General features: G+C 39.7%; 2 protein-coding genes across 5 annotated transcripts; one reads left to right on the top strand and one right to left on the bottom strand.

Annotated features, from left to right (window-relative positions):
* The first annotated feature begins 90 nt into the window (after positions 1-90).
* On the top strand, positions 91-5,245 carry LOC111444020 (light-inducible protein CPRF2-like). 3 transcript variants are annotated; one of them, XM_023081925.1, is made up of 7 exons: positions 91-501; positions 1,751-1,838; positions 2,676-2,892; positions 3,899-3,974; positions 4,072-4,197; positions 4,801-5,096; positions 5,130-5,245. In XM_023081925.1, the coding sequence occupies exons 1-7, from the start codon at positions 121-123 to the stop codon at positions 5,182-5,184; spliced, it is 1,239 nt and encodes a 412-aa protein (XP_022937693.1). In that variant the 5' UTR covers positions 91-120; the 3' UTR covers positions 5,185-5,245. The 3 variants fall into 3 exon arrangements, with proteins under 3 accessions (XP_022937693.1, XP_022937691.1, XP_022937692.1); XM_023081923.1 differs by having other exon boundaries at positions 4,801-5,245; XM_023081924.1 differs by having other exon boundaries at positions 2,679-2,892; positions 4,801-5,244.
* Positions 5,069-16,695, bottom strand: LOC111444019 (mediator of RNA polymerase II transcription subunit 14-like). Of its 2 annotated transcripts, XR_002710630.1 has the most exons (9): positions 16,348-16,695; positions 14,132-15,196; positions 13,295-13,392; positions 12,002-12,176; positions 10,849-11,866; positions 9,714-10,720; positions 7,937-9,018; positions 6,582-7,606; positions 5,069-5,153 (listed from the first exon to the last, which is right to left on the bottom strand). XR_002710630.1 is itself a non-coding variant. In XM_023081922.1 (8 exons), the coding sequence occupies exons 1-8, from the start codon at positions 16,558-16,560 to the stop codon at positions 6,802-6,804; spliced, it is 5,463 nt and encodes a 1,820-aa protein (XP_022937690.1). In that variant the 5' UTR covers positions 16,561-16,695; the 3' UTR covers positions 6,240-6,801. The 2 variants fall into 2 exon arrangements, 1 of the variants encoding a protein (XP_022937690.1); XM_023081922.1 differs by lacking the exon at positions 5,069-5,153 and having other exon boundaries at positions 6,240-7,606.
* Between the last annotated feature and the right edge of the window lie 34 nt (positions 16,696-16,729).

Here is a 16,729-nt window from a genome sequence, read left to right as displayed (position 1 = left end):
AAATACCCTCCATGCCACGTAGACTTTATTCTATATGACGAAAATACCCTGCATATCTGAGTTAAAAGAGTCGACAAAGACGAAAGAGGACAATTGGAGAAAGAGAGAGGGAGAGAGAAAATGGATAGGGTATTTTCGGCGGGTGAAATTTCTGATCAGTACTGGTCGTCTGTTCCGGTCGCCGAACCTCCGCCGGCCGGCGGCGGCTCGAAAATGAGCCGTAGCGCGTCTGAGTGGGCCTTCCAGCGCTTCCTTGAAGAGGCCTCTGAAACTTCCCCTCATTGCTCTGCTGCAGACCATGGCGAAGGGATTGAGATCAAGGGCTCTGACTGTGATCAGTCGCAGAAACATAATGCTAATCATGGTGGTGTTAGTAATGGCAATAGCAGCAGCGTTTCTTCCAATGCTGTACCGTCGAATATTCCGATCGATTCGGAGGAATATCAAGCGTTTCTTAAGAGCAGGCTTGAATTGGCTTGTGCTGCGGTTGCTAAGAAGAGGGTAAACTTTGCCCTTATTTGTTTGTTTCTTCTTGTTATTGATTTCTTTTCTCTGTTCTGTTGATGAGGGTATTTTTAGGGTGGAAATCTGAGTAATGATTTTTACATTTTGGATGGGCTCTTTCGTTGTTGTTATGTCTGTTTATGTATCGATCCTAGCGCTTTTACTTTCGAGCTTCTCCTCAAAGTTTTTAAAATGTGTATGCTAGGAGAGGTTTCCATGTTCTCAGAAAGAAGTTTTCGTTCCTTTTCCAACCGATGTGTAATCTCGCAATCCACTCCCTTCGGGGCCAACGTCCTCGTTGGTACTGTTTTCTCTCTTCAACGATGTGGGATTTTACAATCCACCCTCTTTCAGGGCGTAGCGTCTTCTTGCACACCTCTTGATGTCTCTCAAACCGATGTGAGATCTTACAATCTATTCCTCTTTGGGGCCAACCTCCTCGCTTTCACTAGTTCCTTTCTTCAAAGGGGCCTAGCGTTCTCGCTGGCACACTGTCCGGTGTCTCTCCAACTGATATGGGATCTCACAATCCACTCCACTTCAGGGCCTAGCGTCCTCGCTGGTATTGTTCATCTCTCCAATCGATGTGGGATCTCACAATCTATTCCCCTTCGGGGCCCAACATTTTCGTTGACACTCGTTCCTCTCTTCAAAGGGGCCTAGTGTCTTCGCTGGCACACCGCGTGATGTCTTTCCAACAGATGTGAGATCTCACAATCTATTCCCTTTCGGGACCCAGCGTTCTCGCTGGCCCTCATTCCTCTCTTTAAAGGGGCCTAGCGTCCTCATTGGCACACCACCTGGTGTCTCTCCAACCGATGTGAGATCTCACAATCTATTTTCTTTTGGTGCCCAGTGTTCTCGCTCGCACTTGTTCCTCTATTCAAAAGGGCCTAGCGTCCTCCTTCGCACACCACCTAGTGTCTCTCTATCCATGTGGGATCTCACAATCCGTCTCCTTCAAGGGCCTAGCGTCCTCGCTGGCACACGTTAGTACCAAGGGTCAGTTGAGGCTTAGGATATAATTAGCTGAATGCTATCTTTGGACTCCAATTCCAATGTCTTTTAAAGCTACTTGTACTCCTCTAGCCTGGCTCCTAGTCATCTTGATGTTAATTTCATACACTAATAGTTCTTCTCTGTTAGGTGTATGTAATAGCTTTACTTTCACATTAGTTAATCTAGAGAGAAACTTGGGCTTTTTTTCAAGCTAAAGTTGGTGAGCTTTTGTTTTCTGTATAAACAGGGATCCTTTACAAAGACTCCAACTTCTTCTACCTCATCTGACTGTAGATCACAAGCATCTAATACGTTGGGAATTCAAGCTCCCAAAGGTTGGGATTACTGCATCTCTATATTTTCGTTTCTCACAAGATGTCGTTAGACTTTTGCCTTTCTTTACGAGCTTATATGTATTGTTAGGATCGCACAACAACGCACACACTCGATCTAAATAGAACAGGAGAGAGAAAATAGAAGGAGGAATATAGTGAGATCCCACGTCAGTTGGGGAGGAGAACGAAACACCTTTTATAAGGATGTGGAAACCTCTCCCTAGCAGTCGTGTTTTTAAAACCTCAAGGGGAAGCTAGAAAGAGAAAGTCCAAAGAAGACAATATCTACTAGTGGTGAGTTTGAGTCGTTACAAATATTGGCTAAAGGTATATATTGATGCCTTCAGTATGTACAGTAAGAGAGAATACAGTACATTTTCAAAGCACTGAGTTATATATATGGTTCATTTAACAACCTTAGCCCATTGCCCGCCGATATTGTCTTCTTTGGGTTTTCCTTTATATTCATGTAACAACCTAAACCTACCACTAGCAGATATTGTCCTCCTTGGGCACATTTTCAAAGTACTGGGTTATACATATGGTTCATGTAATAGACTAAGCCCACTGCTAGCAGATATTGTCCTCTTTGGACTTTCTTTTTTGTTCATGTAACAACCTAAGCCCACCGTTAGCAGACATTATACTCTTTGGGCTTTCCCTTTCGGGCCCTTCCCAAAGAAGACAATATTTGCTAGTGGTGAGCTTGGATTGTTACAGTTCAAGTTCAAGTTACTACGTATATAGTCACCTACCGTGTATATAGCTTTACCCGCTTTTTACTCTCCATCGTTTACTATACATTGTTAACATATTTTAGCTCTCTCTCCACTTTAGTAGCTTGTAAAGTAGGAGCTGGGAACAATTCATTAAGGCCACCAGATAAGGATATAAATGGAGTTACTTTCTCGCCCATGGTGCCAAAAATATCTGAGGTTCGTTCTTCGCCAACTACCAGTGGATCATCAAGAGATCAGTGGGATGATGAGGAGATTGAGGGAGAAACTGACACAACGGAGAGTAAGGACCCTGCTGATGTAAAACGTATAAGGAGGTAACCATCTGCTTAATTTAGGGAATAGTGTTCTATTGCAAATGCATTGTGTGAATAGTGGTGTTAATAAATTTTGTTCTCATCTGATTGTGCTTTCTATGTGCAATATGAATTCCTCCATCCTGGCTAATGTGTTCTTTTGCATTTGATAATTTCTCATTTGAGGAAAGGTGTTTTGTGAGATCCCACGTCGGTTGGGGAGGAGAACAAACATTTTTTATAATGGTGTGGAAACCTCTTCCTAGTAGTCGCGTTTTAAAAACTTTGAGGGGAGGCGGAAAGTCCAAAGAAGGCAATATCTGCTATTGATGAGCTTCGACTCTTATAAATGGTATAAGAGCCAGACACTGGGCGATGTGCCAGCAAGGAGGTTGAGCTCCAAAGGGGGTGTGCTAGCAAGGAGGTTGAGCTCCAAAGGGGGTGTGCTAGCAAGGACGCTGAGTCCCAAAGAGGGTGGATTGGGAGGTCCCATGTTGATTGGAGAAGGGAACGAGTGTGAGCGAGGACGCTAGCCCAAAGAGGACAATATGTTAACGGTGGGTTTGGGCTGTTACAAATGGTATCAGAGCGAGACACCGGACGATGTGCCATCGTGGAGGTTGAGCTCGGAAGGGGGTGTGCCAATAAGGACGCTGGGTCTCAAAGGGGGTGGGGATTGGGAGGTTCCACATCGATTAGAGAAGGGAATGAGCGCGAGCGAGGACACTGGCCCCGAGAATTGTGAGATCCCACATCGTTTGAGGTGGAGAACGAAACATTCTTTTTTAGGATGTGGAAATCTTTATCTACTAGACGCGTTTTAAAAACTTCGAGGAAAAGTCCAAAAAGACTATCTGTTTGCATGTCGTTATTACAAATGAAGTGGTTGTTTTAGTTGCATGGTAATTGCAATCGAGATTAAAACATTGTGCAAATTATTTGTGGAGTTCTCTTTCCTTCTTTTATCTTAATAACACTACGAAAGTCCATTTCTTATTAAATCTCTCATTGTTGGCATTGTTTTCAGAATGCTTTCGAACAGAGAATCAGCTCGACGATCAAGGAGAAGAAAGCAAGCACATTTAACCGAACTCGAGACTCAGGTGTCTATTCTGTATAACTCTTTGTCCAGTGCCTTAGTACCTCTTTTGAAATCTACCAAATTGATACATTGGTTCATTTTTTTTTTCTTAATCTAAGGTTGCACAACTAAGATTTGAAAATTCGACCTTGTTGAAGCGCCTTGCCGATATAAGCCAAAAATACAACGAAGCCAACGTCAATAACCGCGTTCTAAAAGCTAACGTTGAGACATTAAGAGCAAAGGTACAATGACAATCCACTGGTAGTCAGCTCTCCTAGTGCATTAGAAACTTTTTTGCTCACGTGCTTGAGATCTCGGTTGGGGAGGAGAATGAAACACCCTTTATAAGGGTGTGGAAACCTCTCCTTAGTAGACGTGTTTTAAAAACTTTGAGGGAAAACCCGAAAGGGAAAGACCAAAGAAGATAATATCTGCTATTGGTGAGTTTGAGCTGTTGTAAATGATATTATAGAGCCAGCAAGGATGCTGGCCCCAAAGAAGGGTGTGGGATTGGAGGGTCCAACATCAATTGGAGAAGGGAACGACGAGTGCCAATGAAGACGCTGGGCCCGAAGGAGGGTGAATTGTGAAATCCCGCATTAGTTGGGGAGGAAAACGAAACATCCTTTATAAGGGTGTGGAAACCTCTCCCTAGTAGACCGCGTTTTAAAAACCTTGAGAAGAAAACTCAAAAAGGACAGCATCTGCTAGCGGTGGGTTTGTGCAGTTGCACTTTCCGTCTCACTTCAGAAAAGAAAAATGTTGTATATGTAAAGTTACCACTTGCTGAAGATGTAATCTTGGTTAAACACAAAATGCATCTAACATTATTTCCATACGTACAGATAAAAATGGCTGAGGAGACTGTTAAACGAGTTACTGGTAACCCGATGTTCCATGCCATGTCTGAGATTACCTCGGTCGGCATCTCTTCGTTGGACGGTAGCCCTTCCGACGCGTTAGCAGATGGCGCTGTTCCATTGCAAGATGGTTCATGCCATCTATATCAACCTGCATCTAATAAACCTGTGGTTGCACATGACATAGGAGTCAACAATGGCTTGGGTGACATTTCACATGTAGACAGTGGGCAGCAGGAGTCGTCCTCTCTGGTACTGCCAGCTGTGTCCGTGAACAAGATCGAAAGATCGGAGTCTTGGCAGCGAGTGGCTAGCTTGGAGCCTCCACAAAAACGGATCTGTAGAGTCCAAGCAAATGGAGAGCAATAGATACAGTGTACTAGATTTGTAAATTTTACAAAATTTGAAAGTTTAGAGACTACCGTTTTAAAAGTTTATGGATTAAATAGATACAAATCTTTTCATTTTTTTCACAATTTTAAAATTAAGTTATTTTCTTTCATCAATATTATAACTATCTGATAATAAATTAATATGACGTTATATTTAACGAATTCGCATAAATTTAGAGAAGATCCCGGCAATGTTTCTGAAAAAGATGTCTCAACATGGACATGATCACTGGATTTTCTTTCATGGATATGGAAACAAAGCTCTGCAATTATTCTCCAATATGCAGTCCAATACAAAGCCTAACAATGTGACATTTGTTGAAGAATGGCTCAAGATACGGTATCGAACATTATGGATGTTTGGTCGATCATTATGTCGGTTAGGTAGGTTGTCGGATGTCAATCATTGTGATTTTCTACATCGATTGGAGAGAAGAACGAAACATTACTTATAAGGGGTGTGGAAACTTCTTCCTAGCAGATGCATTTTATAACAGTGGGGCTGACAGTAATACATAATGGATCAAGGTGAACAATATCTAATAGCGGTGGGCTTGGTGTGCCAGCAAAGACGTTAGGCCCCCAAAGGGTGGTGGATTGTGAGATCCCATATCGGTTGAAGAGGAGAACGAAGCATTCCCTATAAAGGTGTGAAAACTTCTCCCTAGTAAATGCATTTTAAAAACTTTGAAAGAAAACTCAAATAGGAAAACCTAAATAAGACGAAAACCTAAATAAGACAATATCTACCAACGATAGACTTGAACTGTTACATGTGAGGTGTCCATGATTTCAGCTGCAAATAACTGAATAAGCAGCATCAAAGATGGATGGATATCTACTCCATGCCAAGCTTTATCACAATGAATAGAGTTTGGAAGCTGATGTTCCATCACAAGCATGGCTACAAGTTGAAACACGTCGAAAGACCTGCATAGCTCGGTTCTAAGTTCGTATGAATATCGGTCTCAACTCGAATTCCATCAGTGGGTTAGTGAAGGAAATCAAATGGTTTCCATAAGAACTTGTAAAAAAGGAGGAGCTAATGGCATCTTCCACAACTTTGATATTAGATTTAAAAAAATGAGTACATTCTATAATATGAAAGATACCTATCTTCTAGACTTGGATTGAAGCAACTGAGGCAGAGTGGCTACGGAGGTGTACAAGTGTAACAGAATAAATTTACATAGTAGCCTGATTAGTGTGATATCTACAAACCAGAGCCAAAAAAATGATTTTCAAATGCTATAATAGGCTGACGGTAGAACATATTATAAGCCCTAATATCATATGATTTTATATGGATCCAGCTCAAACGAGCAGCATCTATCAATCTGAAATTCTAAATCAGCAAATTAGACCAAAACATACCTCAATGTGTTGCCAAATCTACAATGAAATCTGATGTTATGAGTCCCGCCAACTTTATACCACAATTTCTTCGTTGTCGCTGCGATTGACTTCCTTTTCCCATTATTACGTGCTTCTTCGATCGATGACTTCAAAACTTGTACATGGAGAAGGCTCAGGCAATGTGAAAATATTGCATATCGATTGATGTAACGAACGAGTACCGGTGTACTTATGATCGTCACGATGTTGAACCTGTGATTGCAGTTATTTCACTTCCTTCTTTCAATCCTTGAAGGCATGCATGTAATGACCTTTGGACATTATCTGCTACAATTCTCAACCTTCCTTGGCTAGCATCTCCGTTTGAATTTCCACTCACTTCGACTGTTCGAGCCACCTTCTGTTTACACATTTCCCAGTCATCAACGCGCAACCAGCATGCTCTGCCGCCGTGGCTTCCTTCCATAGCCAGAAAAGAGACAACAGGGCTTTCACCAAAGGAATATTTCAACTTCACTGAGATACAGTATGGCAACCACGCTGCGCCACCAGCTGCATTCATGTGAGGTATATGAGCAGGATCGAGAACAACGGTCAGAGCGAAATCGACAGAGTTGTGTTGTCGATCATAATGGATATTGCTTTTCGATGTCAACCTTTCAGCATTCTCGTCTATGCTCAACCCAGAATGATTTTCAAGACACAACTCGATGCGGGGTTTCTGTGCAGGAGCAATATCTCCACCCTGTGCCTGGGCCACTCCCTTTTTCCATGCTATCAATTTCAAAAATTCCCTCAAAACTGATATTGGCAAGGTAAGAAGTGTAATGAAAGATGCAACGCGAGAAGCATCATACGGCTCTGATGCAACACGGCGGCTAAAATAATCACATATTTCACTAATTTCTAATTGTGTCAATTCCTCTTGTGCTGTGGTGGAGTTTTGCTGCTGTTGTTGCTGCTGTTGATGATGGAAACGCTTCACACTAAGCACTTGGAGAAGCAGTTGAACTCTGTGAACGCTTACAGCAAATACGTATCCCCTACAAAAAATACGTAATTGGATGAAATGAACAACTCGAAATGTAGGCTAAACAGGTCGTCATTAAAATAATTTGGAAATGCAAAAAACGGGGATAAACTTTTAGGAGTACAGTTCAAAAGAAAAGCAAAGTTATGATTAATAGGATGAAAGCACCATTTTGGGGAATTTGTTTGGAAACGAATTATAAAAATATATATGTATATGTATATATCCAATATTGATATAAGAAATAATAAAAATAAACAGATAATGCAAGTGAATTTGCTAACTTTACTACTCGACAATTGCAAAACCAAAAAAAATAGAATCAAAACTGCAACACACTTACCCCACGAAGAAACGTAAGGCAGGCTGCTCGGGGTCCAAATTCAGCAATGCACCTTCATTGTCCCTCAAAATTGAACCTAGGATCTCTTTCAGAAGATCAGGAAGCTGGGCAAACAGCCAAAGAACTCCAAGGTATTTGAGGATACCTCTTAAAACTTTCTTAAGAGCAACAAGAGGAACCCAGCCTCCTCCATACCCGCCATCATCCCCAAGTCCAATAATAGCTGTATTCAATTCACCTCTCACGTGTGCAGGGACGCCTGCTCCAGGTGGTCTCCGTAGTGGCAATCCTGAGCTCACAGAAGCCAAATTTGAAGATCCAGGCAGAGCATTTCCACCACGATTTACGTTAGCCACCTGATTTCCCACCCTAGACATTGCAGGAGAACCAGGAAGACTAAGTCTATTTCCATTTGCAGCTGTCGTCTGTGAACTTGAATTTGGATTCTGATTGTTTGGGGCTGACTGTGCAACAGTTTGTTGAACACCTGGGAAGTTCGGCTCTAAACCATTTAATTCTTGGGCAACATGCTCCATAATAAATGGCCGAAATTGTGGGCATGGTAATGACCCTCCAATTGAAGGGTTGACCTTGGCAGGCGTTGCTGGTTGTAACCATACCTGATCTCCTGCAAAGCAGCGCATATCAACTGCAAATTGTTTTCGATATATTATCCTTATCCAATACGGACCACGCAACACAACAGAAACATCTATTGGCAACAATGAACTAGGAGCAATGCCAGGCCCACCACGTCCAGCAGCAGCTAACATTGCAGCCCCATGAAGGCTGTGATTTGCAAGAGGGCCAGCAACGCTTGAAGAAACAGTGCTACCCACTTGGCCATTGGTAGCTTGGCCAGTGATAGTACCTGAACTGCTAGGTAAAACATTTTGAGTTGGTGTATGTGCTCCATGTTTTGGAAGGGAAGAGAGAGCTGCGGCTATGACAGGAAGTGTCGAAACAGGACCGGCTCGAGCAGGTCGGGTTGCGGCTGCTAGAGCATGTAGTGGTCCAGCAGTGAGTCGGATACAATCCAAAAGTGATGCAACTTCAGCTCCATTTATAAAATCTTCTAAAAACTGTACACACCAGAAATATATACAAATTAACATATTTATAAAAACTGAAAATATATCTAGGCAAAATATTCAACTCATGTCCTAATGACTTGAAGAAACATGACCAAGGCGTGTAGATCATCAGTATTTGAATTAATGACAGATTTAAATCTTTTGGAGCATTATGCAAACGGAAGTTCTTTATATATATATATATACACACACACACACACATATATATAAATTGCTTCTCCATCTTTAGGAAAAATAATAATAATAATTAAAAAAATTAGAAATGAAATAAATAAGAAATTTAAATATAGATAGATAAGAAAGTTCACTGATATTTTCCTACACGACTGATTATTTAACTTTGATAGTAAGACATTCATTGCAAACAAATTCATTACAAGCAACAATAACAAAAGCCATATAACACTCTTATTGCAGTCCTAAGGCAGGCAAAAATAATGAAAAAGGAAAAAAAATCAAGGAATTTAAACCTAGATTAAAAGGAAAATTTATTAATATTTCTTAGATAGGCACATGTAGAGAGAGAGAGAGAGAGAGAGAGAGAGAGAGTAAGACTTAATATGTAAATAGAATATGAGGAACTTCTTTCATTTGATTCATACCCGATGAAAGAAATCCTAAAAGAAGAATGAGAAAAGGAAATGCAATACGGTAAAATAAAGGACTAGGGATGTTGAACAAACCTTGGTATGAGGCCAAAGTTGATCGGGAGAAACATGCATAGTGCAACCCTCTTTACCAGATTCCCACTCTACAACAAAACGTGCCAACACACCAGAACCAAAACTAAACCACAAGCACATTAACCCAACTGCTTCAATTCTAAATGCCCTCCTCATCTGTTCGGATAACTTATCCACTGTGTCAGGTGAAACTTTGGTAACTGGTGCTTTAACATCTGAGGTCATATTACTTTCTTCTGGCTTCTCACATGTTCTAACCCCAAGCAGTTTCCGCATCCCAAAGGCAAACATTCTTGCATTGGAGAGCCTTTTTATATCTGCCACCAACTTTTCTATGCTATCTGCCTTTACTGATTGATAACTGAGAACAACACCTTCTGGATCATAACTAATGTGCGAGTCTTTGTCAGATGTATTTGCTATTCGAACATCAGGTCCCCATGGGGCTGTACTGCTTTTCTTCTGAAGTTCCCACAAATCTCTAAAGTGCTGATCATGTATTTTCACATCCCAGCACATGGTCCCAGGCCTTCCAAGTCGCAAGCATATATGTTGCCATGAATCATCTCTGGTAAACGGAAGCCGGAACCATATATTTGTTGATGCATTTCTTAACCCAACTTCTTCAACATATGGAATGTCCAGTGCATCCATCTGGCTAGTAAGTCTCGCATGTTTGATACATATTGAACAGTGCCTGATTACATGAAGCAGAGCAGAGACATATGTACTCGAAGGTGCACTGCCTTTATTAGCTTCAACGATAAGGTTACCATAACAGGATTCAGTTTTGGAGACCATTTCTTTTGAAATAAGCAACTGTGATGAGGGTGGACTAATTATAGCTGATACTGAGACCTTCCTTCTCTTAGACAGTCCATTATATGCATCAATACCTTTAAGTGATGGGATTAAGTTGAGCATAACAGAAGCAGAACGCTTTCGAGAACAATCTCTTTTCAGACCACTTTCATCCACGGGACTAGAGCAAGAATCTTGGTTCTGGGCTGAAAACATATATCTCTCAAGTTAGTGAAGTGAAAGTAAAACGTCTACTTTTTATAAGTTCAGAGATTCAATCGTTAAATTACATGCAGTCAACCAATACCATAGAAACTCAGGGAAAGTATCTTACATACGGGAGTTGAAACAGACGAGCTAGATCCAGAAGGCCTTAAAGATCCTGTTGGAGCTGCAGTTGGTGAACTTCTGGAACCATTAGGCTTTATACTTCCAGAAATTCGAGGGCCGCCATGTTGAGGTGGAGACAGTAGCCGAGATGACCTATTTGCATACAGCCCATCCTTTGACGTATCATTTGGCATACTTGTATGTTCGTCGTCCAATGCAGTATAAGAACTAACCTCAACAGGATTTTTTGGGAATCTAAGGGAAGCTAAATCCTGTTCAGATTTTGAGTTTGAAAGTCGTCTTGCAGCACCCCTTCCAGAACCAGAAGAAATAGAACCCAGGGATGAGGAAGGCACTGGACCCTTCAAATTGCTAGATGAATACAAGGACCCGGTGCTGTGCGAGGTAATATTAGATAGTTTTGCAACATTATTACCCTGGGATGGCTGCATACCCACTTCCCACTTGGGTGAAGGAACTCCTTTTATATTATGAATATTAGAGAGAGAACCATAATGAGATGCAGATGAATTGAAAGATTGCGACACGTTCGAAACAGAAAAAGTAGGTACAGGGGGAGGCCCCTTCTCCAACTCAAACACGTCATCAACAAGAGATGAAAAACTGGATGGAGGATATCCAGATATCTGCTGAGACCCATCATGACTAATATCAGAAAGATGACCATTTTCAGAAGTTTGGTTATCGACAGAATTTGGTAAAGAGGGCAACAGCTTTTCCCAGTCAAGCAGACTTAAGTTCAGCTCATCTTCAAGTATCTGTATCTGATCAATGTCAATTTTCTTCACACGGATCACATTGCTTTGATCACTAAGGCCATGGGCTTTGGCAGTAGGATCTGACCTTGCCTCCAGCAATTTAAACTGGGGCTTGAAATCCTTGTCAAGCTGCATTAGCAAAAAGTATGAATTCCCACAATCTGGAAATCCCATCAGCAACATGGCTGAACCATTTGAAATGTTTTTTGGCAATCGAACTGCAGAAAAACCATTTTCATATGCCTGCAAATGTTTAAAGTTATATTTTTATTATCATAAAACCAATGCTCGGTATAACCATCAGAATATATAAATAGTAGCAATCAAAATGGTTAGAATTTCTTTCTTTAGAAAAGAATATAAGACATACAACCATACCTCAAGGCCCAAAAACCTACTAATAGATGCAAATAAATGCAGCACACTTCGGCTTCTCAATCTTATAAAAACATCAGTTGCAGACATACTTCCTTGATTTAAAGCTTCTTCACAATCTGTCAGTGAGGCAGGTGCAAGTTTATTGTGCGAGGACTGAAGAAGAAAACGGCCATTCCTGCAAACAAAATCGTGGGTAAGAGACAAATAAGCAGAAACAAATCTATGATATATTAAAAAGGCAACATTCTACAGAAACACTTGCACTATTATGTTCTTATAAATGATCATTTGCATTTAATCCCCCTTTACAGTACCACTTAATTGACATTTATATATTTTTTTTTTCTAAACAATTTAGATAGTACTTAAACATTGGGGTTAATTCACATAAATATTGTGCTCCTATTTTATTTAATATTGAATTAATCAAATTCTCAATCAATTTTAACAACCAATTCATAAAATATAACTGTATTCATATAGAAGAAATTCTACAAACAAACTCTTCGAATACTTTAACAGTTATTATCATAACCATCCACAGAAGAATATAAAATAAAATATGAACTCTTTAGTGATATAATCGTTCATTTGTGTAGATTAAAAAGAATATGAATACACAACTGACTTCTGTACATTGAATAACTTCACTGTCACTTTGGAAATAGATTTTTATTTTTACCTTCTCTTCCTCTATTTGGTACGTTATTAGAGCTATGTAATTTACCAAGTACATCAAAAACCTCAAGTTAAAATTTCACTTATTCTTCCTTTTTACTATTATTAGTCAAACAAAATTTCAACTTTCTATAAGTTCTACCTATTCCATTGCGTAAATCTACATATATCCTTAATGCATGCAAAAAAAATTTAGCAACGAGATATATTGATGGTAGCGTTAATTCCACTAAAAACAAATAAACAATTTAAGGAATTATGAATCATGAATTATAAAATTCTATTTTAGAATTTGCCGATAATATAGGAGAAGCATGGAGACATGGGAAGTTACTCTAATCAATGGAAAAGTAAAAATTGCTGTACTTTGTACGCACATGTTTTTTATTTCAAATAATGAAAAATAGTGATTAAATTTTATATTTCGGAGTTGATATTTATCAAATGATAAAACTAACCATTACTGAAGTCTAAAATATAGCTTTACCAAAATCAATTTATTTGAAAGTGGCTCGACATGAAATTTTAATAAAAAATAATTGAAAACCTGTCTAACTCCTAATATACAGCAGCAACGACTTTCTTTTACCTAATATCATCTTAAAAGGAGGATACCTTGTATTTATTCTGAGGGTGAAAAATAATGAGCCATAAGCACGCACCCGCAATATTTCTTCTCCCTCATATGTACTGGGATCACAAACTTTATCCTTCTGCAAAGAATAATAGACGTTATAACAAAAGTAAAGAAAAAGGAGCGGTAGTTAGGTATCATTACATATTACTTATGCGACAAAAGAAGTAAACAACAAATTCCTACCATCAGCAGGAAAGAGAATATAGGATGAAAAGCCTACACGCTCCCCTAATTGCAAATAACCATGATTTGCACATGGACAAACTATTTCACTAGCAAAATAATAGAATAAAATAAGGGATACGGGAATTAAGAAATAACAAAAAGAACTGATACGACCAAATGAAACTGACTCATGAAGCAAATTAATTTTGCCAACAATGAAGAAAGCATATACCCTCTGAGTTTGCCTCAATAAAAGATGCGAATGAAAAAGAAAACAATACAAATATTCTCAAAATAGTAAAAGAGCGAAAAACCAGAAACATAAAACGTTATACACAACCGAATGCAGACCCTTCACCATTTCTTCCTTGATCCCATCATTCTCACTTTTTAACAAATTAAATTTTCTCATCCAATGATCAATAGTCCTGCACTGGCACTTGGAAACATACAAAATATCATCCTGTACGGATGGCTGTGATGGGAGAAGGGAGTAGTATTCAAGCAAAGCTCCCTTCGTAAATAAATCGGTGGGAGAAGAGAATGGTAAACTAGACTAGACAGAACAACTTTATTTTTCAACATTTCTGGCCCTCGCCCAGTAAAATGCCAAAGGAGTATGAAGAAACAAAACCATAAAAAATTGCAACCTTTTTATGGTCAACATCAGGCTCATCAACGTGGTGTTGAAGAACAACATCATCTGCCGCTTGACAAATTTGAACACTTTTCTTCAATTCTTTTTGAATTTCAAGAAGCCGAGTATATTTGTTACAACATAGAGCTCTCAACAGCAACTTTTCAACATCAATGCAACTTTGATCCAGAGAAAACTTTGCTTCTTTGTTGGTTGACGGATCTATGACAAACGTGCTGTGGATACACTTTATCTGCATATCTGGTCCTGGTTCAATTTTTATGAAGGGACATGGTCCTGGATCGGAAATACCAGTATTTTTATCAAAATCCAACCAGTACATGATTTTCAACCCTGGGGTTCGAAGACCAGATAAGTCAGTTTCTCCATCTGGGTTCACTTGTGTGGAACCACCAGTAATACCATCAGACATGACCTCAAACCGAATAGCATCTCTCCATCTTCCTTGTCTAAGTGAATGTACTTGCTTTAAGACAGTGTCCATAACAAGTGAGATGCAAAGTTCATGCAAAATTGAATATAACGTAGTGAATGGATTTTCAGCTGCAGCCATTCTGCGTTCCAAATCATCTCCAAGAGCATAACGGTGCATTTCTTCCAGTTTCACAAGTCCCCTTCTCTCTCCAACTAGCAGCTCCAAGTGCAGTATCCTCCACAATGATAAGTGTCCTCTGTAGCCCAGAGTAACTAAAACCTTAAATTCCCCATCGACACGAAGCAGTGCTGTACCATCAGTGACTTTCACTTCAGAAATTTCTTTTGGAAGTGACACTTCCAGTAACTTAGCCCGTACTAATATCTCCAACTTTTTTAACGCATTCTTTTCTTGGTTTTCATTCAGTGTTCCCTGAATACTGATATCTTCTACACATTTTGGTAGACGTTCATAGGTGCCTGTAAGGAGAATCTCAGTAGCAGATGGAACATCATAAATAGGTGCACGAGCTTGCTGTAGGCCCTCATGCATGAAGAATAAAGAATCTGCAGCTTGTGAAAAACATGTATCATGACTAGACAAAGTTGATGCAAGTTGCTGCCAGTATTGAATCAACGGAACCTGGCAAGCCAAGAGGTAGACAGTAAAAGAAGAGAACATAATTTCAAAATGAAGAGCCAAAGTGAACTTAGCTCAACTGTAATTGACATGTACCTCCGCTAAGAGGTCAAGGGTCAAATTCCCCGCTAAATATTATTGAACTCAAAAAATAATTTAAAAATGAAGAGAAGTGCACCCATTATCCATATTATTAACTTCTAATTAACTGACAATTAATCAAGGGGAAAAAGAAAATATCAAAATGGAAAAGACCAGGATGATCAACTCATGTCTACATTTCTACACACTATTCTACATCAAAGAACATCACATCTAAGTGCTCCACCTCACAACTGAGTGCAAATTGAGCCACTAATAATTTTTTTGATCTTTTATTAATGACCCCCTTCTAAGGGGAAGGAAGAAATAAAAGCATGACCATACAAAAAGAAGGGCCTAACATTTGGAGCTAATTGCGACTAAACATCCCTAATGTCAATAAAAATAAAAAGGAGGCAACTCTTATCCCTAATGTCTACAGAACCTTGTCCAAAAAGCCAGATCAACATGATCATTGGCCTTTCAAAATCAATTTTAAGAACAATAACCTTCCGATTGTGGGACGTCCAATCCCCAATGACCTCTGCTAGCATTCCTACTCCCGTGAGATACAAACTGCTAAACAAATGCCCATTCTTTCATGATCCGAACTTCCATATCCATGGACAAGACTAAACCACAGTTAACAAATGTCTCTACCAAGTCCAACATTTAACCAAATTCAAGTTAGATACAAAACACACAGTCGTGCAAAATGGAAAATTAACATAGAACCTAAGGCTCGATCAGAAAGTAAAAATTCTTGGCATGATGGTTGGAGCACAATAAAATGATTTTTCAAGCAATAATAGTCATTGCCTCGATCATAACAAAGTTTCACACACAAAATGTGGAAAACATTTTACGGAGAATTGAAGCAAATATAAAACCACAAAAATTGATCCTCGAATGCTAAATGTGAATACCACAGGAGTTAGACAGACACTACCAACACCAACCTCAAAACTCTCCGAAAGAAAAATCCTCAATTTCGAACTGACATTGCAGCACAGAGAATTCGAGAGGCATTAATTTAAAAATGAAAAGAATAACAAACAAACAAACAAACAAACCTGTCGGCACCACTTAGCAAGGGCATAAAGGCGGAGCATCCTCTGTTGAGTCTTGAAGACATACTTGAGAATGTTACGCTTCTTCTCGTCGTCGGATTGTTTGGATGATTTGGCGTTGTCGACAAGGTCTTTGAGGGAGAGGAATGAGTCGTCGGCAACAAGGGAAACAAGTGCAGATAACTCGACCGTTTGTTGCCCTAACTCGGCCGCCATGATTAGGGCGGACGAATCAGTATCCCAACGAGTGGGGACGGAGTAAGAAGGAGATCTATAATGCGGAAACCATGGGGAGCTCGCTAGGGTTTGGACGAGGGGAAATTGAGGAAGACGAAGGTGCTGGGAGATGCAGAGTTCATCGGTAAAGAAAAGAAAGGAGGGAAAA

This window comes from Cucurbita moschata, unplaced genomic scaffold (genome assembly GCF_002738365.1).
Source record: "Cucurbita moschata cultivar Rifu unplaced genomic scaffold, Cmos_1.0 Cmo_Scf00006, whole genome shotgun sequence".
NCBI lineage: Eukaryota > Viridiplantae > Streptophyta > Magnoliopsida > Cucurbitales > Cucurbitaceae > Cucurbita > Cucurbita moschata.
The sequence above is the reverse complement of the archived record's forward strand: the minus strand, read 5'-3'. Positions and strand labels throughout refer to the sequence as shown.